The sequence below is a fragment of the Panthera tigris genome, chromosome X (genome assembly GCF_018350195.1).
Source record: "Panthera tigris isolate Pti1 chromosome X, P.tigris_Pti1_mat1.1, whole genome shotgun sequence".
Classification (NCBI taxonomy): domain Eukaryota; kingdom Metazoa; phylum Chordata; class Mammalia; order Carnivora; family Felidae; genus Panthera; species Panthera tigris.
In genome coordinates, this window is record NC_056677.1 from 52,516,335 (window position 1) to 52,537,841 (window position 21,507).

Consider the following 21,507-nt stretch of genomic DNA (forward strand, 5'->3'; position numbering starts at 1 on the left):
GTGGCTTAGATGCTCTGGGATCCTTCAGCTCTGACATTCCACAATGCTGAAAGACAGCATTTACCATTGTGGCAGGGGTGGGAAGATTTGGAGGTAAACTGACTTTGTGTTAACCAGTGCAGGAGACTGCTCCACCCAATCCTAATGCTTGGGTCTACAAAAGATAGGAAATCTTAACCCTGTTGGGCTGTTGGACTGATGGACCCTTTGATAATCTTATTAGATCTGTGGGCCAGTTCTAGAAAAATGATTATATACACATACCCACAAAGATATTCTGGATACCCTTTAAGAGATGTTGGGGACTTCACAGGGATCCTACCTCAAGTTAACATTTGACAGTGCTCTGGCATAACATTTCCACTAAATTCCTCCTTGGAATTTTCACAGCATAAGCCCTCTCCTTTTTTCATCATTCCTTAGCTCCAAGCTACCCCTTGGGCCAGCTTCTTGTCTGAAATGTTGCCTAGATCTGTCCCTTGCTTCCCCTTGTCTGGGCCCAACTTGGCCCCAGAGAGATGCACACTCTCTTGCTCAGCTATCACTCTCCCCAGAATTGATAATACCATAGCCAGACTTTACCTCAACCTCCACCCTAAAAAAAAAAAAAAACAAAGAACTTGTGGCACACCAGAGCTCCCTTAGGGCACTTAGCAGAACATCAGGTTATAATTGGCAACTTTTGTCTTTTCTCACAGGCAGAGGGCTCTGAGGGATGTGAACATGATTTATTCATCCCAGTGTCTTAGCAGCTCAGAGCCGACACAGTGTAGGCACTCGAGTGTCTGAGGGAATTGGGTGACCTCAGAGAAGGAGCTCTGGGTCACTCCATAAGATATTCTCTGTCTCCAATGCCTACTATAGTAAAGTCCACTCTATCTTTCTTGGCCAAAGGAATGGAAAAATAACAAAGGATTTTCTTTGGCTTTCATTTGCTGTTTAGTGCCCAGTGAGGGTAAGCAAGGAAATGAACCAGAAGCCTCCTAGGTAGCATCAGGAAGGCCTGGATCTTCCCACTGTCAGGGAGGTTCTGAGCAGATTCGCCTGATGCTGGCTGGGCTCTATAGACACCAATGCTTCTCTTATGGGGCCTAATGCTTCTAAGTAAGCTGGCCCCATGCTACAGGTCACAGAAATTAAAATGATTTGAATCAGGAAGAAAGTATGAGTGGGGCCTGGTTGTGAAAATGACTGGGGTAGTGGGCCCAAGGGGCAAAAGGACCAAGCTTCTACTTAAAGTCCTGTTATGATCCCACATTCTCTGCCGCCCCCTAGAATAAAGGGAGAACTACACTGGTTTGCCCCAGCACACATCCCCTCATCTAACAAATATCAAAACTGTTTATTTTTTATTGTTTTTCAAAACAAAATTAAAAAAAAAAAACAAAACAGTCAAAATTCCACTCTGATGGAAAGTTGAGCTGATACGGCTGATATGGACTGTCTTCCAGGTTGTTTCATGGAGCATCAAGTGCACTGGGGGAAGAGCAAGGGGACAAGAAGGGCAGGAGTGAGGGACAAAAGGGGCAGGGAATGAATGGGTTGTTGCGCCAGCAGGACTGAATAAACACTTTGCACCAGAATGGGTATCAGAAGAGCTGTAGGCCAGTTTTGAGTCCATGCAGCTGGCCCTGGCTCCAGAGAAGGCCCTCCAAGTTGCTGCTGCCGTTGCTACTGTTGCTGCAGTTGTCACTGCCCATGCCACAGCTCAAGCCAAGGGTGCTGTGGAGAGAGGGGGGAGGGGTCAGTCAGGGAAGGAGGCAGCTTTAGGCTCTAGAAGGGCTAAGGGTATTTGATGCATGTGTGTCTATGGAAAGGACCCACCCTCCTGCCTAGTTTTACAAAGAAGAGTATGGAACAAATCTGAAAAACTATTTCAGATGGCCCCAGGGATAGTTTTGCCTTCCCAATTGCCATCTCAATTGAGATGGAGGGAAGGAGTAGAACTTTTCAAATGAAACTTTATTCAGAGTCCCAGTATATAAACCAGATCAAAGCAGAACTATTTCAGTTGAGGTAGGAGGGAGGACCTGTAACCACCCCACCCCAGGAAGATATTGAAAGTGGCCACCTTAACAGGTCTTTTTCCAAGGCCCTACATCTTGGGGGCCCAGAGTACCCTGAGCTGGATCCCTCCCACGTCCAATAGCTGGTTAAGGCATCCAAGGCAAGGACTGGGCTACAGAGCTAGGCCCAGATCCCATCCCAGGACTGCAAGGTTACTCTAGGGAGAGGACTGCCTTCTCCCTCCCTGGTGCTGCTCAGAACACTCATTTCCCCTGCTTCCTGCAGATCAAAGGTCCTTCCAGGTAGATGAGGGTGACAGCTGAAAGCAAAGCCATCATCCTCCCCTCAGGCAGATCCATGGTTACACTACTGCAGCTGAAACCCTCAGAGATGATCTAGTCCCATCCCAGCCCATCGTCTACCATCTTACAGATAGGGGAACTGAGGCCCAGAGATGAAAAGGGACTTTCTCAAGGCCACACAGTCAAGTCAGGGGTGCAGCTGGGGTGGCATACTTGCTCCAGCAGAGGAAGCCTCCCTACTACAGGAGGTATGGGAGCTGGGCCCACTCCCCTTCCTTTTGGAATTAACAGCTCTACCTACCCACACTTGATACCATGGTGCTCATCAAGCCAGCATTATTCAAGAGGAGAGGAGGTCTTTCAGACATGTGGGCCCCACTCCCAACTATAGACTCTCTGGTTTTCCCAGCTGCCTCATCTCCTCTCTAAGAGGCCTGCTGTCCCCTGGCCTAGGACAGAGAGTCCATAGCACTGCCTTGGCCCTGGCCTGTTGCTGCGGCCCCTGGGTTCTATAGCTCTCTCCCTGAATGTCCAGAGGAAGAGGGGCTCATTTCCCAGGGAGTGGGCAGGCAGCACAGGGGAAGACCCACAGAGGTCTCTCTCTGGCGCTCATAGGATTCTCCCAGTCACAATGGCCCCGCATTCCAGAATGTACAAGCCCTCTGTCTGTTACCAGCAGACACACACACACACACACACACACACACACACACACACACACACAAACTGGATGCAATCTGAGATGGGTGCCAAGCCAGCTCTGTGAGGCTACCTCAATACCACCACCAACCTCGCCCCCCACCACCAACTAGGGACTGGGAGTCCTGGCAAATGCCCAGCCAGGGACTGGAGCTTATCCAACGCTCACTTAGGCCCTGACTGGGGGAAGCTACCTTCCCCACCCATCTTGCTTTGTGTCTCTCCCTTCCTCCCTCCCTCCCTCCTGCAGGAGGCAGAGAAAGGGATAAGAATTCCTGCTGCCAGTGGCACTCACCCAGTCTTGCATGTTGGGGGTTCCAGCCGCTGCTCTAGCACAGGCTGGTCCAAAAGATACATGGTGTCATAATTTTCCAGCATAAGCTCTGCTGGGTCCTCAGTCTGACCTGGCATTAGGCCTAAGGGAAAGGTATCCCATCGTACATCTTCTGTGAAGCCAAGGGAGGAAGTAAAAGTGGGTTGATTAGATAGTTCTCAGAGTGGTGTACAGGCCTAACTACACGGTCTACCCACCCATTTCATTTAGCCTCTCAGCATGGGATTTCTGTGCATGTCCAGCCTCACTCCTGTCTGCATCATTTCTCATGAGCTCCTCTCTACCTTCACACTCCCCACCCCTTCCATACTAGGTTATTCACTCTTCATTGCCCTTATCCCCTCTATGTGTTCACACATACCCACACATGCCACCACAATCCACTCCCAAGTCCACACGTGCCATGCACACAACTAAAAACATATTTGTTCTCCCACCTCCCCAGATATGTCCCCAACATAGACATAGACAAGAACAACTTCTTCAGACCTAGCTGTATCACTGCCTCAACTTCTCACCTGCTCTGTACACACATATATTCTGGAGAGTCTGGATACTCCAGAATTCCCACACCTCATCCCCAAACCCAGATACCTCAAGAGTATGTGAAAGGCCTAGATTTCCTGCACATCTACACACAATCCCCACCCCCAACGTGTCTGAATGCCACATCATTTCTTAGTGGCCTTGCATTTAGATAGATACACACACACACACACACACACACACACCCCACCTCAGAGTGTACTCTCTCTCAGAGGTATTATACTCCCCCTGCCCCTCTGCAAGGTCTTACTGCCCCCAGATATACACACACAGAACATCCCTTACCTAGGGAAAGGGTGTCTTATTGCATATCCCACTCCCCACTGCCATCTAAGTATACACACTTAGGCATATAGACTGACCCTCCATTCAATGAGTGCTCCCAGTTTCACTCTGCCTCCTACACCTCTCATTCACAGGAATACAAGCCAGAAATCTTAATGTCTCTATATTCCCAAATATGTGTATGCCCACACAGAAGCAGCAATGGAAAGAGGGAGAATAAAAGACTTTAATATCCTGCCTTTCCACTTTCATAAACCACTCCCCTACCACCCCAAAGAAATTCCACTTTAGAACAAACCATATCAGGCACAACCGACCCCCTCTGTCCTACCACTTAAACACCCTCTACATAGTATTATAGTAAAGCCTCATCCCCACCCTTACAATGGTGCATCCAGTGTTTTCAAGCAAAGCCTTCATGAGCTCCTCCAAGTGGGTCCAATTTCAGGCCTTCTGCATCTCCTTGGTACCCTAAAAGTTCTCTGTAATAATGCCCTGGCATTCTGGACTAGCTTTTTATGTTATCCACAGAACCACACACCCTGACTCTTTTCCAGGAAGGAAGTTGTGCCTATCTTAATGCCCTGTGTTGCCCTATAAATACAAAGATGCCTTCGCACACAGGGACCACTTTCTCCATGTCTGTCACTGACCCGATCATCTTCCCTCCCCTCCCCATCAGCAGCATCCCCAACCCTGTCTACATCATGGCCCCTGCCTCTCTAGCCTGACATCTGTGTACATGTCCCTCAGTGACAACACAGACACACACAGGCTACCTCTGGATGGTTATCTCACTGCCTGTTCTCACACCTTTATACCCCTACCTCTCATTGCAGAGATACCCCTCCCTCACAGAGATACCTTCTGTCTCACTTAGGTCTCAGTGACCCTGCCTCTTCTTCCAAAAACATACATGACCATGTGTACATCTATGCACAGATTCATAGCATCCACTTCACAATGACTTCACAGTCCCTACTCTCTCTTTCTCACATACTCATACAATTCTGCCTATGTCAATGCCCCTCCCATTCAATATTTACAAAGATCCCAAACACGGCCCTCCTTGTACTAAGGAGTTCTCTGCCACCATGCCTTTCTATATGCAGCATGTTCAGGCAGGTAAACAGACGTAAACATGTTCCCCTACCCCTAGCACTCAGTGCCTTTATGCCCCAGACCTTCCACACATGTCCACATAAGAGCAAAGGCTCCACCTTTCCCCCTAAGTTCCTTCACTGTCTTCCCCATCTCTCCCTATTGTTCCCTAACATGCCTACCCTATGCCACACCCAGTCCCAGCTGTTTTCCTTCCCTCTTTCAGGTTCCATCATACTGACTGCCCTGCATCTACCCCTGCCTCCACGGTATATACATATACACATGCCCACACACACATATACACCAAAATGTTCTTTCCTTCAGGGTCTCCCTGCCTCAAGGTTCCTATCCCCTAACCTAAACAAAGGCACTCAAAACACATCCATTAGCAGGAACAGATTCATACACCCCCACTTTCTTATCACCTAATTCTTTCTTTCCCCCTCTAGGCTTTGTCCCATTAACTTGTATGCTCACCCCAAAGCCACACCACTCCTTATTTTCACTCTTCTGCTTTCCTTTCCACTTCCTCTAACTTAATACCTGTTTTCCTTCTCATATACACAGCAAAATTCTGTCTCATCACCACCCAGCCCTCATGTGTCCATACACATTCACATATAAATAGGAAGCATTATTTGTTTACCTGCTCCTGGATCACTGCATACAAAAAACAAATGCAGAATCATATATATCCACCCACCTCTCACTTTCTCCTCTGTGTTCTGCTGCTCAGTGCCCACACCCACACCATCCCCTCTGAATGTGTTCTCTGCATGAAGCATCCAGTAGCATGATAGCTCTTAGGGCCTGGAAGCTTATATACTGTCCTCAAGGGGAAGAAAGCCAGGTGCCACCCACACACCAGGCTGCCTCCCAGACCTGCCTCATACTGGCTAACTTCTGCTATTTTCCATCTCCTCTAGGGTGGAGGGAAGCCTCAAGAGCCAGCCAGAGAAGGAAGATTGGTGTGAGAGAAAGTGGGTACCAGGCTTCTTACCAGAGCTAATTTGCCATGCAGAGCCCTGTAAAGCTCCTGTTTTCTGGGCCAGGAGCCTGGAATTCTCAGCAGTGGAAGACTCCTCAGTAGAGAAAGGCTCCACCTCCATTCTCTCCTCCTCCTCCTCCTCCTCCTCTTCATCATCATCATCTTCATCCTCCTCCTCATCCCACTTCTGGTCATCGTTTTCCTCTTCCTCCTCCTCCACCTGATTTTCCAATACCTCTTTCTCCTCTTCATTTTTCTGGAGATCATTAAGGCTGCCCTGCTCCTCCTGCTGCTGGGGTTCTTCAGATCCAAAGCTGGAACCAGCTGGTTTGAAGCTCCAATACAGGCTGTCCAGTGTATATGGAGACTTCCCAATGGGGGAGGCCTCTGAGCCCTCCTGTACTAGGCTGTTTTCTCCACTCTGGGTGTAAATGGAACAGATGCGCAGCAGCTTCTCCTGCTCCTCATCTGGAAGGACCTGTCCCATGGCTTTGAAGACACTGAGCAAAGGGAGGGGTGGGGTAAGAAAGATTCAAAATCTCAAGTCACTTTATACTCTAATACTACCTGGTTTGAAGTTGGTCTCTTGAGTTTCCAGACCTAGCTCTGAAAGGCAGTGCAGAAGAACATACAAAAACAGAAAGGGCCCAGGGACCCTGAACAAGCTCTGCGATTCATCTCTGTCGCTCACTTCAATCCTCAGTAAAATGAGGATGGCACTTGACTTATAGGGTTGTTGGGAAGAATAAATATTTCACATAGAATGCCTGGCATAGTGCCTAGCACACAGTGAGTGGGCATGTAATAAATGATAGCTATTAGTCTGTACTAAATGCTGTGTAAATACACAAACTAGGCAGTAGACCTACAGGGCTGGACATGGGAATGGCAGATCCCTCTCTTCCAATGGCTTAGCTGAGCAATTTGTCCTGAGCTTCAAAGATATGCCTGGAAGTGTGCTGAGCAACTTATACATGGAATACAAAATTTGATCCCTTTTCAGGAACAACTACAGCCCAACCTGGAATGGAGGAAAAGAAAAAAAGTCAGTGGTTGACAAGACAAAGCAAGATGTGGGGTGGGGAGGCCACATGAGCACTGCAGACCTTGGGCACTACAATAGCTGAAGAGAGGCAGAAAGCACAAGGAGGGCAGGAAAGATCAAGGGAGGGCTTTATACAGAGACAAAAGTGAGCACACTGTACTGGGTACACGTAGTGGGAGTAGCTTTGCTCCAGGGGAAGGGCTGTGCTGGGGAGCTGTGGGAGAAAAAGAAGACTGCAAAGGTTAAATGTGCATGTTGGGCACAGGGGGTCACCTGATGACTCTATGCACAGCTGATGGCTCCACCTCTGAAGATCACCATGGTGCCTGTGTAGAGGATGGCCATGTGGAAGATAGACTAGATGGGGAAGCCTGAGGACAGGGAGACCAGGGAGCGAGTGAGGGTTGACCTAGGGCACTGACTATGGAGATGAGGAGAGAAGCCATGAAAGACAGAGTAGGGTTTGGTGGCCGGATGGTAGGAGTTGGGCAAAGGGGAGTTAAAGATGATGATAGTGTGCACCAACAGACACAGAGCCAAAAGGAAGGAGAGCTCCTGGGGAGGAAAAGGATCAACATCCCTTGTACAGCCTCATATAGAACCAGGCACCTGGTCACTGCTGAAGGCATGGATGGAGTGGACAAATAGTTTCCTTCTAGGGGTATTTAGTTTGTGAACTGTGGGTCATTCATGGAGGTTGTCATATGCTTAGCAGGCTATTTGATCACATATGATCTCTGGTCACTGGGGGTAGGGCTGGGGACTAGTGACTCTACTGGGACACCCTTTCTGCATGGCTAATTTCATTACTCCAAGAGGACACTGGCTCAAACTGAAGTGATATCAGCTGGCGGGGAGAAGTTCTTAAAAAGTTTCCAGCCTTGGGGCACCTTGGTGGCTCAGTGGGTTAAGTATCTGCTTTTGGCTCAGGTCATGATCTCGCGGTTCATGGGTTTGAGCCCCACATCAGGCTCTCTGCTTTGCACACAGAGCCCACTTCAGATCCTCTATCCCCCTCTCTCTCTGCCCCTCCCCCACTTGTGCTCACGCTCTTGCTCTGTCTCCAAGAAAATAAAAATAAAAACTTTAAAAAGTTTCCAGCATTTTTGGATGAAAAGCCAGAGAGAAACTCACTGTGGTCCATTAGTATGATTAATAATGAATATTCCCAGGCACTTGATATTGGCAAGATGCTGTATCACCACTGTTTATCATTACCCACATGCTATCTCAAGCTGTCTAGTCTAACCACTGAAGTGTAGGGGTGATATCAATCTTAAAATGCATCTCTCTCCTCAGGTTTGCCTGGTCATAGGTCAGGTTGTAGAAAGAATGCAGATTTTGGACTCTGTCCCACCATCAACAAACTGTGTGACTTTTGGATAAGTTACTTCACTCCTCAGCATCTCAATGTCTTTTTTACCAAATAAGAAGACTGTTGTGTCACATGATATTACTTCTACAAAAAGCACAGCACCATGTCTGACAGTTATTTGCCAGTGGTATCTTTTATTTTTTTCCTCTCAGGAAAACAAAGCCAAGTTCTGTATGTGCCTACTAATACATACTTTTGCATTGTGCAATCTAATGGAACATTCATTGTAGAAAGAGACAGGAGTAAGGACAGGATATCTGGATTCTGGTCCCAGCTCTGACTTGCAGACTTACCACTGACTTGTAGCATAATAGCTAGGGTAATCCTGTGTCTCAATCTGTGTATTGGGTGATTAGGACTAGATTCACTGATTATCTTGGAAACGCAGAATCTGTGCACAAGGAGTCATACCCAAGTAAGTCGCGGTTACTGTTGGTATGTGTCGCATCCCTCTGGTATGCTTGGATTGGGAGAAGATCTCTGTGGTCCAGACTTCTCCAAGACCAGCAGCTTCCACTCTGCAGGCACTTAGGATTGGAAAGTACCTTAAAGGCCACCTATCCAAACCTCTGCATGCTGCTCTTTTCATTTCCTCCCCCCATTACATTCACATGGTCTTTCTAGACTTTGAAACTTTTATTCTTTTTCCTGTTGGAATTTCTCAAATGCCCTCACTGTCATGCTTTCTTGAACCCTCCAAACTTTTTTGGTTCTCCTCCCAGTGTCCATATCATATCATCCATATCACTTCTCTTTAGAGCACACACATCTGTCAATTTAGCTGTTTGGTTCAGTTCCATCTCCTGGAGGTCTTGTCCTGGCTGACATTCTCTATAAAGCCACATTTTTTTTCTTGTAAGCTACCACTGTACCAATGCCATCAGGTTTCAAGAAAGACTTGCTCACTCAATGGAGGGATCAGGGGACTAAGAGGGTCTTGGCATCCAGACTCCCACTTCAATTAGTCCCCAGGCACAGAGTTAGCTCCCACCAAAGACAGCACTGCCGTCAATGAGACAGCAGAGTATAGTTTAGTTCAAGAATGTTTACTGAGGCCTATTTAGGACCTGGATCTATATGGTGTGTTAGGGCACAGATGGCTAATACAGAGCCCTTACCTTTGAAAAGCTTAAGTCTGATAAAGGGAAGGAAACACTATGGTAAGTAGAGATGGTAACACAAAATCTCAGATTTTGAAGTCAGCATGACAGCATATATAGTGAAGATAGGGAGCAGAAGAGGATTACTTCAGGATTGGGATGGGAATAAAATGACCAATTCTCTTTTGGTCTGTGGGCTATCCACGGGGACATGTCTGACACACAGTCAAATATAGGAGGGTGGATCTTGGGGGTAAGGCCAGGACTAGATAAAGAGATTTGGGCCTTGGTACTTTATAGGAACTAGGAAAACAGCACAGGCATTTTAAGAAGGGAGTGGTAAATAGCCATAATGCAGCAACAGACAAGAGTTCACTGGATTTGGTAATTTGGAGGTCTAAGCAGTTTTGGGAGTAAATGTCAAATTATAGCAGGTTGAGGAATAAGAGGGTAGTGAGGAAATCAAGACTATTGAGTATAGACTACTCTTTTGAGATGTTTTAATGGGGGAAGGAAGGAGTGATAAGCTGGTAATAACCCAACACAAGGATGCAGGGTCAAAGGAGATTTTCCTTGTGTTACTACTGTTTTAAGATGAAAAAAAAAAAAACCGAGGCATGTTCATAGGTTGAAAATTAAGAGTGACTAGAGCAAAGGAGAGGCAGGGGTAAGGGCCCAGAGACGCTGGCAGAGGTGGCTCCAGGGCATAGATGGAAGAGCAGGCTTTGAGATGGGACAAAGCCACCTCATCCCAAGATTAGCAAGATGGTTGAATGTAGCCGCAGATTAGTTCACGAGGACTGGACCTCAGGTTGAGGGGGCCTTCCTGGATGTTTTCCTGTGCTTGAGGAAGCTAGGGTGAAATGGGAGAGGGGGAGGGGCTTGAGGTCAGTGGTAAGGGTTTAGAAAAGTGGGGAAATGGGAGAGAAAGTGGGCAGACAACAAGTAAAAGAGAACAGCTCAGACAAGCTGAACTGAGGCCTGCCTGAGATTAAAAATCATACTGCTGTAATGGCATCAATCCACAGTGATATGTGGTTTTTTCCAGCAGAGCTCAGTTACCCAGGCTGAGGAATAGGGGAAGCAGAGTGGGTCATATCAATCCCAGCTCAGGGGTTTGCAAGTCAGATACACCAAAGGATGGGCAGAGCAGAGGGTCCTGATCATGAGTGGTTGAAGCAATGAACAAAAGATAGGATGGAGGGGAAGCAAGGTTGAAGGAGAGAGGAAATGGAGGAATGGAGGTCTCGATGCAGGCAAAGGGCTAACATCATGGGATGCAAGGATGAGAAAATGTAGGTCAAGAGGTTATGGTCACTGAGAAGAATGTTGGGATGTCAGGTTTCAGAGGCAGAGGAGCTCTGAATGATGGAAATGGGTTGCTGAGTGTAGTGGAAAATGAAGGTCACTAGAGTTGAAGAGCTGAAGAGTATCAGATGAGACACTCAAATGAAACAGATATTGCTCCAGAAAGCAAGAAGATAATTGTGTGCTAAAGGCTTCCATGAATATGAGGGAAGTGACTCAGGGTCAGAATATGAAAGAGAAAAGGAAAGGGAGACAACCACAGGTATTTACAGGAACCAGTGCAATATTCAGTTTGACTACAGCACCCAGGGTAGACTGGGTAAAGGGGAATACAGGAGGTATGGTTACCATGATAGGTTGGGACAGAATCTGAAAGATGTTTGAATGTCAGGCTAAGAAGCCTAGAGGATGGCAATAAGAAGCCACTGAAAATCAGTGAGCACCTATGAAAGGCACACAAATGAGAGGCATAACAAAGGAGAACAGCACTGGGCTCAGAGTCAGAAGACTGGGTTCAGTAATAAACAGCAGCTACCATTTATTGTGCACTTACTCTGTACAGGCCACTGTGCTAAGCACTCTGGGGTGGAAGGGGGCATAGATTATCTCATTCATTCTCATACTGGACTCAGTTCAGCCAGGTCTTAAGCTGTGTGACCTTAGGCAAGAATACCATGCCTCTCCCCTATCTGGGACTCAGATCTCCCACCTGTTAGTAGGAGGGGAATGGGATTCAGAGTCTTTTGCAAGAGCCCAGTCCAACTCTGCCACCCTAGGGCTGTGTGGCCCTGAGGCCAGGGCCTCACCCTCTTACCAAATGGAATTCAAGACACTTACAGCTGAAGGAGTTGGGAGCTAGCCCAGCAAGGTGAGCCCAAGCAGGACTCAACCACCCGGGGCCAGTCAAGGGAGGCAGAGCAGTTGAATAGCCTCCAGCTCCTTCTTGCTTCCCACTGGCTTGCAGAAAATCGGCGGGCATTCCGTCCTGACAGAGAAGAGAGGGTTTGAGGAGAAGGAAAAAGTAAGCCCCCCACCCAACCTTGTACTTTTAAAAGCTTGGCTCTGTCCCTCCCTATTCCCCTGACTCCCCACTCTATTCCTCCCAATTGCTCAAGCATTTAGGCCCTTGTGTCCCAGACCGAGTTTAGTTGGCCCTGAGAAAAAAAAGCTACAAGATTTGTCCACTGCTATTGTGGTGCCCTCCTGGGCAAGCCTAAACCTTTAACAAGAAATGTGTCAGCCTGGTGCTATTCAGCTGAGAGCTGAGAACAATGGCAGATGCTCCTGCCTGGGCTGTGTTAGGCCCTGAGACTAGGGCCAGACTCTCTCACCAGTCTTGGTGTTAGCCACAATCAGTTCAATGGTCCATCTGAGGATGTAGGTGGGCCGGATCCCACTGTCCCCCAAGGTTGGCAGCTCGGAGAACATCCTCTCTAGCAGGGCCTGCGTGAAGGTCTGGGAATGCAGACCCCTGAGCAGGGGCTGCCAGAATTGAGAAAACGGCTTTGGCACCAGGATGTCACTCAAGTCCATGTTCTCTGGTTTGTGAGGGATATAGGTTGATAAGGAAAGGGGAGGCAGGGGCCGATGGGAGACCGGGAAGGAGGAGAGGGAAAAAGGCAGGGAAGAAAGAAGAAAATGAGAGGGAGAGAGAAGGTGTAGAGGAAGGGGAAGAGAGAGAGGGAGGAGGGGGGCCCACCAACAACAGAGTTGCCACCAGAGAACAGAAAGAGAAGAGCAGAACAGCAAGGAGAGAAACCAGTTAGTATCTGGCAACCAACTGATTTAAAACAGAGTATTTAAAAAAAGCTCTGGTTCTAGCTTCAGCTTTGTCAATAACTCACTGTGTAACTTTGGGTCAGTACCTTCCCCTCTCTGGACCTCAGTCTGCCCATCTGTAACATGAGGATGTTGAACTAGATGACCTCACAAGGCCCTTCCAGTTCTGCTGTTCTAGCTCACTAGCACGCGACTAAATCACAATTAACATAGCACAATAATAACATTAAGACTTATCCCATCCCATCCCATCCCATCCCATCCCATCCCATCCCATCCCATCCCATCCACCCCACCTAATTCCAGACCACCTAAGAGTAGCCCAGAAACTGAGTACCAGTGGGGCTACTTGTCCTGCTCATCTGAGACAGGCTTCCAGAGGCTATGGAATGGCAGGAAACAGCCTTTGCCTTCCAGTTCTGGGCCACCCAGCCACCAGTAAACACAGTACTCTAAGACTGAAGTAAGTCCCCAGGACCATACCTTCATAGTCTATCTGCAAAGCTGCCAACTGTTCAAATGTGGGGATAAGAAAGCCATCATCCAGAAAAGCATCCAACACAGCCTCCCTGAAGCAAGATGACAATTAAGCCAACTAAGCAGAGAGAAGACCCTCTTCTACCCCCCACCCACTCCCAAGGCACCTTATGCCTCTGACTCAGGTGGGCAAAGCAGCATGGGGGGAAGCCGGAAGCAAAGGTAACTGACAGTTGGATCTCATGCCTCAGCCTTCTGGGACAGAGGATGGGTCAGAGACTGGGATCAGTGGATTCTGAACAAACATTTACCAAGCACATGCTGATCTAATGCCCATAATGAGGGCAGTAGCAGCTGAACAAGCCTGAAAACACAGATGGAGAAAAGTCCCAGGCCCACAGAGAGTTAAATGCCTAAGGTCACAGAGTCAAGGGCTTTTAGACTTTAGCTACTACTCAGTCTTTTTGTTTCTCTTGACAGTCCTCCAATCTCTTATCCTTCCTCTTCTACATGGTTGCCCTCTTTCACATCCTAGAAGCAGAAACTTTGGGGACTCAGTTGCTGGAGTAAACATAATCCTTAATCTCAGGGACCTCAAGAACCTAGAACTAAATTATAGAGGTTGAAAGTGTAGCTAAAAGTGAAACCAACAACAGCCAGCTGTATTCTCCTGAGCGAGCAGTTTCTCCAAGAGAGAGTCCCCTAGCTGACCAGGCCTAGAGGTAGAACATCAGTTCCCAAGGTGACTCAATGCCCAGAGGCATTGTCAGATCATGTTGTCATGCTCAGATCCCTCCCTCCACCAGGCTTGAGGTGGAAAGGGATATCCTTCCATCCATCTCCCACCTCCTCAGGTCAGTATCCAGGAAGAGCACTTAAAGCAGCCAGCCAATTGCCTGCTCAGCATAACCAGGCAGACATTACAATACAGAGGTACAGGAATAGTTGTCACAACTGCTGGGTGGCCTGTGCTGAAGGGTGCCAAGAAACCTAGGGTGGGCAGACACTGATAAAACATCTTTGGAACTAGTAATATCCTGGGAATGAAGAAGACTCTCAGGGCAATCCCAACCTGCACTGCAGGCTCCCAGCCAGGCCCACCCTACCACATATACAACCTTTCTAATACTCTCTGTCCCATCCCAGATTTCTTCCAACTCCTCCTATTTTGGAAGGCCTAGCAATGCTTTCATTGGTTCTTAGTGGAAGGTTCCCCAAAGTCCTTTCCAGGTGAATTTAGGTAGCAAGAGCCAAGAACCAGGTAGGAAAGGAATGGATAGACACTGTTTGCTCTGGATTGAACTGAGCAGTATTTTGAGGGTAGGGGGGAAAGAAGGCTCATGGCCACACTAAGCAGGGAAGGACTTACTCTTTCAAAGAGCCAGACCCTGGGAAGGCCTCTCCTTTGTTCCCCTAACCACAACTATTCAAGGGATTAATACTCCCTGATTGCAGTTCAAAAAGATCTGCAGTGCCCACCATATCTTTTACCTCAAAGTTGGACAAAGGCTAGACAGTGAAGTGGTAAAGAGATGAAAGGCTTTTCCTACTTGCCCAGAGCTCCACATGCCACTTGACACAGAGGAACAAAGCTGGCCAGGGGACTGATGACAGCAGACATTCCTGTCTCTGGTCATTTTAGTGATTCAGAGTAGGCAATCTCTACCTGGTAGCTGGGAGGGCCAAGGGAAGGGGGTCATGCAGAACACAGGTCACCCCACAGGGGATCAGGATTATCCCTAAGATTTCCTTATAGTAGAGGTTGGCAAGCTGGGATATGGAAACCTATTTCAGTGAGGCGGCTAGAGTAGGCAGCCCCTAATTATCTAGTTACACACCTGTTCTCACATGTAATGCCCTTGAGCTCTGCCAGGATGCATTCTACAGGTGGAGACAGGTTGTTCCATGCCTTAACAGCCTGAGGTAAATACCTAAATTTCTCAAGCACCTGCCAGCAAAGAGGTTACCATGAGAAAGGTGGTTCAGCCAGGCAACCCTCTCCCACCCTTCAAGGATCCCTTCCCATAGGACCTCTCAGTACCTCCCTTCAGGGGTAGGACCACAACTCCCTTACTGACCCCACAATTAAAATTATCCTGACCTTCAAATGCCAGACTTTATTTTCTTCTTCCACCTCCCTCCTCCTCTTGAATTTCCTGTGGCTCCCAATCACCAGACACCCCAATACTGAGATGTACAGTGGGGCATTTTGTTGGAATGGGGCCAGAGACAATTGGGCCCAGGAATTAGGGGAAGCAATAGGTTATGGAAGAAAGGGAATCAGATGACCAAGATTCGAATTCTGGTTCTATCACTAACTACATATGTGACCTGGGGTCAGTCCCTTCACTAATCTGTGGTTTCAATTCCTTCATCTGTGAAAAGGGTCAAGCTGAATGGTTTCTAAGCTACCTCCCTTCCTGCTAAAATAGCAACCCTCAAGTTCACCTGATCTAGGAAAGTTCCTGGGTGCCATATGCTTATCAGCTGCAGTACTGCAGGACTATGCAACCACCTATGCCCAGTTGTTCCCTACCACCCAGTGGGGCAGATATCCACAAACTTCCATCATCTGCTCTCTTCCATCGGTGTGAAGGGTCAGCAAACTGGATTCTGCTTCTCTTGTTTCCTTCCTAGTTCCCCCCTTTCTCTTTCTGAGAAGTTCCCTCAAGCTCTGCCACTTTTCTTTCAAATTCCTTCTCAGGACTTCTCTCAGGAAGCTGGCAAGAAGGAAGAAATGGCTGGGGCAAATGAAAATACACAAAGTCAAGGGTGCTTTCTTACCTTAAACTGCTCCTCTTCGTATAATACCAGCAGTTCTCGGGCTCTTTCTGAAAACAGAGTATGAAAACAGATAGGGCAGCCCAGCCCTCTGTTCCTCATGGGACTCTGAGTCCTTCTCACCTTATTTCTTGAGTTGTAAATTTGGAACTAGAATTCTTGCCTCTCCTACTTCACAGGGTTCAAGAGAAATGGTATGTGACAGTAACTTTTTTAAGCTAAAACTCACTACAACCCCAGAGGATATGCTAAGCCAGGGAAATAACCAGTGTCAACCCTAAGTCTGAGTCTTCCAGACTCTTGAGCCCCTCTATACTGCCTCTGCCCCCCAAGGACACCTACCATATAGCTCTTTATGTCTCAGAGCCTTTTCCCAATGTGAGTCAACCTCTTTGTTGCTTTCACTGTTTCCGTCAACCCTGACATCCAGTTCTGCACCTTTCCCCTTATCCTTAGGCTCTGTTCTCTGTTCTGTGATGTCATCAACAACAATGTTTTTATCTTCCTCTTGGTCTTCTTCATCTGTCTCTTCCCTATCCTCCTCCAACTCCCAGGTTTCTCTCAGGCTATTCTCCAGTTGGCGGCACCAGTATGTCTTCTGGAGCCAATTCAGAACAAAATAACAGCCTAAACGAGGGGAGGAAGAAAGGAAGTGTCATATGACTAGCCATAGGCAAACAGCTCCTAGCAGGCCCCCAGCCTCATAAGCATTATGGGAAGACCCCAGGGAAGAGGCTTAACTCTAAGAAGGCACACATCTCAAATATCTAGAAGCAGCCATTCTTGCTCTGGGTTATCTCCCTGTTCTTTGCTTTCTCATGCTCACCAGCAACTTTCCTAGAAGAAACTAATACCAGTATTAGAGATGGGATGCCAAAAATAACATAGGGCTGGCAAGTGAAAGAATAGGGACCCAGACCCACTAGCTAGTTACATGGCCTTGGCTGAGTCTCTTCTCTTTTCTAGATCTCAGTTTCCCCAACATGACAGGGCTAGGCTGAATCAGTTAGGATAGGGTGTCTAAAGAACCTCTGGGTTCATGACATTTGATGGCTCACACCTCTCAGCCTGCCTTCCATTCCCCTCTTTAGGCAAAAAAATTAAGGGGATGCCAAAAATTAAAGTAATCAAGATATCAAAACAGGATCAGAATAGCATCCTGCCAAGCCATAGTGGAGTCTGAAGCAAAAGGAAAAATGAGTAATGGTAATCCTGTCTTTACTTAATTTTTTGACATTTTGTTCATTGTGGGTTTTTCCACATTAAAATGTTATTTAATTCAATTACTGAGCTTTTGACACCCACTTAAAGTTTGTGCCCAAAACAAGTGCTTCACTTGCCTCTCCCTAGTTCTGGCTCTGATACCAGTTAAAGACCCTCCTCCTTCTCCCTCTCCCCACAGTGCCACCCAGTCCAGGCTCCTGGACTTAACTATGATAGATATACTTCCTTAAGTCTCACCTCTGCGGCAGTCATTTATATGGGGCATTTTCTTATGAGTCAACTCATGGCGAAGTTCAACAATCCAATCCGGAATGTTTACCTGATTGTGAGAGAGGTGTGAGTACAGAAATCAGACAATATTAAAGTTGGAAGGGACCACAGAGATGAATTAGCCTGGCCTCCCTGCATTTGACAGAGAAATTGAGGTCTTGATGAGGTTCCAGTCTTAGTGGCAGAGCCAAGATTATAAACAAGGTCTCCTTATTCTTTTTACTCTGTGTAGATGATCTTGAAAATCAGGAAAGATATCTGCCTCCTCCAACCACCAATGACCCTCTTCCAATAAAGAGATTCCTATGAATGGGCATTAACAATCACCTCCAGCCTTCCTCTGCCTTGTCTGTATTAGTCTGAATCCTTGGGTACCCTTTATCCTTCCTCCCTCTCTCCCATACCCCTTTTCAGGAAGTTCTCTTGATGACTGAGAACCTGCCTGCCCTCTGGGCCTCTACACACCTCATATACTCACTCAGGACAGGAATGTCAGGCCTTTTCATGCTGCTTGGTTGGGTTTATCTCCTGCCTCAGACTGCCAGCTCCCAGAAGGCAGGCATTGTGACTGCCACCTCTTTCTTGTCCTCACCCGGTGGAGCATTCCAGTGCCTTAGCTTCACTGGCCTACTCCAAACAAGCTGGAAAAGCCAAGCCACTGAATATAGCAGCTATGAGCAAGGGAGCAAGTCTGCTACTTTCAAGCTGGAGGCTGAGGCTCTGGGGTTCTTGCTTGGCTTGGCTGGTAGTGGTGGGATGAGCTAGTCTGACTGCATGCCCACATCACCCCATGCCCCATTTAGTAAGGCAATTTTGTCATACACACCTCCTGAGCCAGGAACTTGAGAGGGAGCTTGACAAACTTTGTCTTCCTCTCGGAAATGAGATTCACAAACCTGGGGTTGGGGAAGAAATAAGTGGCATAGCCCAAGGAACTGTTTTACTCAAACCAGTGGGGCTTCAAAACACCTTGCTGAGTTACTGACACCTTGCATTTCTACAACCTTTCCAATAACTGTTCTGTCTTGTTCTTATGACTGGTATCAGCCAGCACAGGGATGTCTGCCCTGTACTGAAGCCATACAGATGAATAAGATACTGCTCTGGCCTTGAAGAGGTCAGTCTAGGATAAATATTCATGGCACGATATAACATACTATGCTAGATAATATTTTATAAATGCTAAAACAAAAGACTATCTACATCAAATGATATGGGGAGCCCACCTAAATGATGGATAAGATAAAAAGAACTAGGGAGGACCTCAATGCACACAAAGGAAATAGCAGGAGATGAACAGACTTCAACAGATGAGAAAATTCAGTGGCAGCCTTTTTCCTGATGTGTATGAAACAGCTAGAATCACTCTGAATTACTTTGTAAATCAGGAATTCCCCGCCCATGTGTCCACTTCAACTCAGCAACCTTTCAGTGTTCATGGACAAAAGGGGAACATGATGGTGCTAGGTATATATGAGGGAAGGGTTGAAAAGTCCACATTAAGTCATAGCCAAGGACATCAAACCAGAGAAGTTCGTCTGGGTAAAGGGTAAGAAAAAAAATTAAATTGTCAAAGCTGGAAGAGACTCACTGAGATCACTTGGTCTAAACCACCCCTACCCCACATTCCAGAAAAAGAAGGAAAGAAAAATGGAGGATAGAAGGCTCTCAGGAAAAAAAAAAAAAAAAGAGGAATGTGTGTTGACAGGGTGTACCAAAAGCTGTCAAATCAAACCACAGCGTGACCCATAAAGAGGGACACATGGGGCTTTTTGTTTCAGGTAGCACGTAAAGCCAAGCTTTGCTTATCAAGTGCTACCCCCACCCCCATTCCTCTACCCACCCCCACTCCTACCCCTGTACATCTTACCTGACCAACGCCATGCCATAGAGCAGTCTAAGTTCATCAGTGCCCAAGCCACCAGTTACATCCATGAGCTTACAGCGTACCAGGTCAGCAGTAGAAGCCACTGCCAGGGGGAGTTCGTTGCCTAACCTAAAGGGCCACAATCCAGCACCATCACAAAGGTCCCTTACCCTGATCCACCCTCCCCCTCAGAACCTAGGTTGCTGTAAGTTATTCCAATTATATAACTGAACTATCTCAAGAGTGCATGACAGGACACAAATCAAGTGGGAAGGGGGAGGATAATGTCCCTAGGATCCAATAGTATACAGCGCATGAGAGGCTGGCTAGGGTATACAAAGGACACCTAACTGCTAGGCAATCAACCAAAAATTAAATGTGGACATACCTCTTTCTTTCACTCTACAACTTCAACTCATTCAGTTAGAGAAGACCTTATCCTTTGCTCCCCAATCTTACCAACTGGACTGAGGCGCCCCATTCAAACGTGGTTTTGTTAGCAAGCACCCCCAGCCCAGCTCAATTCAACTCAGAAATACACCCTAGATTGTTAACCTACTCCTTAAACCCTGGCTCAGCAACGCTGGTCCCTACAGCACCATCCCCAGGATGGAAGAATGTAAGGGTTAAAGCTAGATTTAAGAAGAGGTGGCTGAGGCACACTCCCTTTCTTTCTTTCTGCAAACGGGATTAGTACCAAAACTTGGCTGCTTGACTTTCCCCCAGGCTCTTGGGAAAGGGGCAACGCCCAAACCACTCATAAGGACGTTAGACATTTAGGAGAAGATTGCAGAATAGGGCCTTTATAAGAATCCTACAAAGAAGAGTTGAGGCTCCACCAGCATGCAAGAGGGCTGAGCCTGCATCCTTACCTGCTTCTCCACACGGTGATGCGGTTCAGGGCGTACCGCTGCAATTTATGGTCGTCACAGAACAGATATACCATCACCTGATCCCACTCGGCCCTACTGAGCCAGGCGACCACGATGCGCTGGGCCCAAAGTGGTGACGACCCTTTCTCTTTGACGCACTTCCCGCACCACGCACTCCACACGCGATCCATCCCCTAAGGACCCACACCTGTCCAGGCCCCCGGATTCCCACCGGACACTGGCCTGCAGGCCCCCAGATTCCCACCGGACTGCAGGCCTTGTACTGGACCGAGTGGCTTTCAGTTCAACGTGCTACCCTCGCTCCAAACCACCGCCCTGCCAGCAGCCAATGGAAAAGCGTGACCCAGACGCAAGCCCGCCTTCCAGAGTTAACGTGGCAAATCGTAACACGAGGGCTGGAGCCAACCTCACCACAAATTGGGGGCACAGCCTCGCCAGCCGGAAGTGTTCTTTTCTCAAAGCAACCGTACCGGCTGCAACCGTTCAGCCTCAAGGTTCCGCTAATTTCCTGGTTGCTAATGAGCTTCAGTCCCAGACCCTGAGGACACGTCTAAACTTAGAGAGGAATTTTAGTTTGCGCCCTTTGGCAGGCAGGGGAAAGATCTTGGTCATTCTGTGTACTGGGATGCGTTTGTAAGTATGTTTTCATTACAATGAATCAGCACCTGACCCAGAAAAACACTATGGACACTGAAGCAAGACTACAGAGAAAATATTGAAATATTTAAAGTTGGGTTGAAAAATCTGCTTGGTTTTCTCATCTGTGCAGTGGGCTTAGGCTGGGTGATCTCTAGATTCTCGTCCATAGCTGGAAGTTTGTAGGATTTTACTCTGCCATCATTCCGCTGCTGTGTTGGTTTCAACATCCGCATAGGTATACTTAGTTTTTCTGCATAATTCCTTAGGATAATGGAGTTGCGGGGGGTGGGGGAGGGATTTTATGAAGCCCTTCTGACTTCACAGGATGGCTAAAATGTGTTCAGGGTTCTGCTCCAATCTTTCTCACAGAAGTTATTTTCCAATCTAACACTTGAGGGAGAACTACTGATATCAGTCTTAACAGCATCTCTGTGAGTAGCAGCACAATCCAATCCGATCTCCCTATGTGCTTTCTCCAGCCATT

At 47.5% G+C, this 21,507-nt stretch overlaps 1 protein-coding gene across 4 annotated transcripts; it reads right to left on the minus strand.

The window, feature by feature from the left end:
• Positions 1 to 1,332: 1,332 nt before the first annotated feature.
• Positions 1,333 to 20,719, minus strand: LAS1L (LAS1 like ribosome biogenesis factor). Of its 4 annotated transcripts, XM_007094251.3 has the most exons (14): positions 20,364 to 20,710; positions 19,495 to 19,620; positions 18,451 to 18,520; positions 17,592 to 17,673; positions 16,473 to 16,757; positions 16,134 to 16,180; positions 15,188 to 15,297; positions 13,356 to 13,441; positions 12,938 to 12,988; positions 12,425 to 12,631; positions 11,931 to 12,078; positions 6,278 to 6,765; positions 3,304 to 3,454; positions 1,333 to 1,722 (listed from the first exon to the last, which is right to left on the minus strand). In XM_007094251.3, exons 1-14 carry the CDS (start codon positions 20,552 to 20,554, stop codon positions 1,590 to 1,592), a joined length of 2,175 nt encoding a protein of 724 aa, XP_007094313.2. In that variant the 5' UTR covers positions 20,555 to 20,710; the 3' UTR covers positions 1,333 to 1,589. The 4 variants fall into 4 exon arrangements, with proteins under 4 accessions (XP_007094313.2, XP_042830488.1, XP_007094314.2 ...); XM_042974554.1 differs by lacking the exon at positions 19,495 to 19,620; XM_007094252.3 differs by lacking the exon at positions 12,938 to 12,988 and having other exon boundaries at positions 20,364 to 20,709.
• Between the last annotated feature and the right edge of the window lie 788 nt (positions 20,720 to 21,507).

What these genes read in the sequence shown, in the direction of transcription:
- LAS1L (XM_007094251.3), bottom strand. Translation starts at nt 20,554, where the DNA reads ATGGATCGCGTGTGGAGTGCGTGGTGCGGGAAGTGCGTCAAAGAGAAA. An exon ending in ACGAAGAGGAGCAGTTTAAG is followed by an intron (nt 15,298 to 16,133) that starts GTAAGAAAGCAC and finishes CTTTGCTGGCAG; the next exon opens with GTGCTTGAGAAATTTAGGTA. An exon ending in GGCATTACATGTGAGAACAG is followed by an intron (nt 13,442 to 15,187) that starts GTGTGTAACTAG and finishes ATCTTGCTTCAG; the next exon opens with GGAGGCTGTGTTGGATGCTT.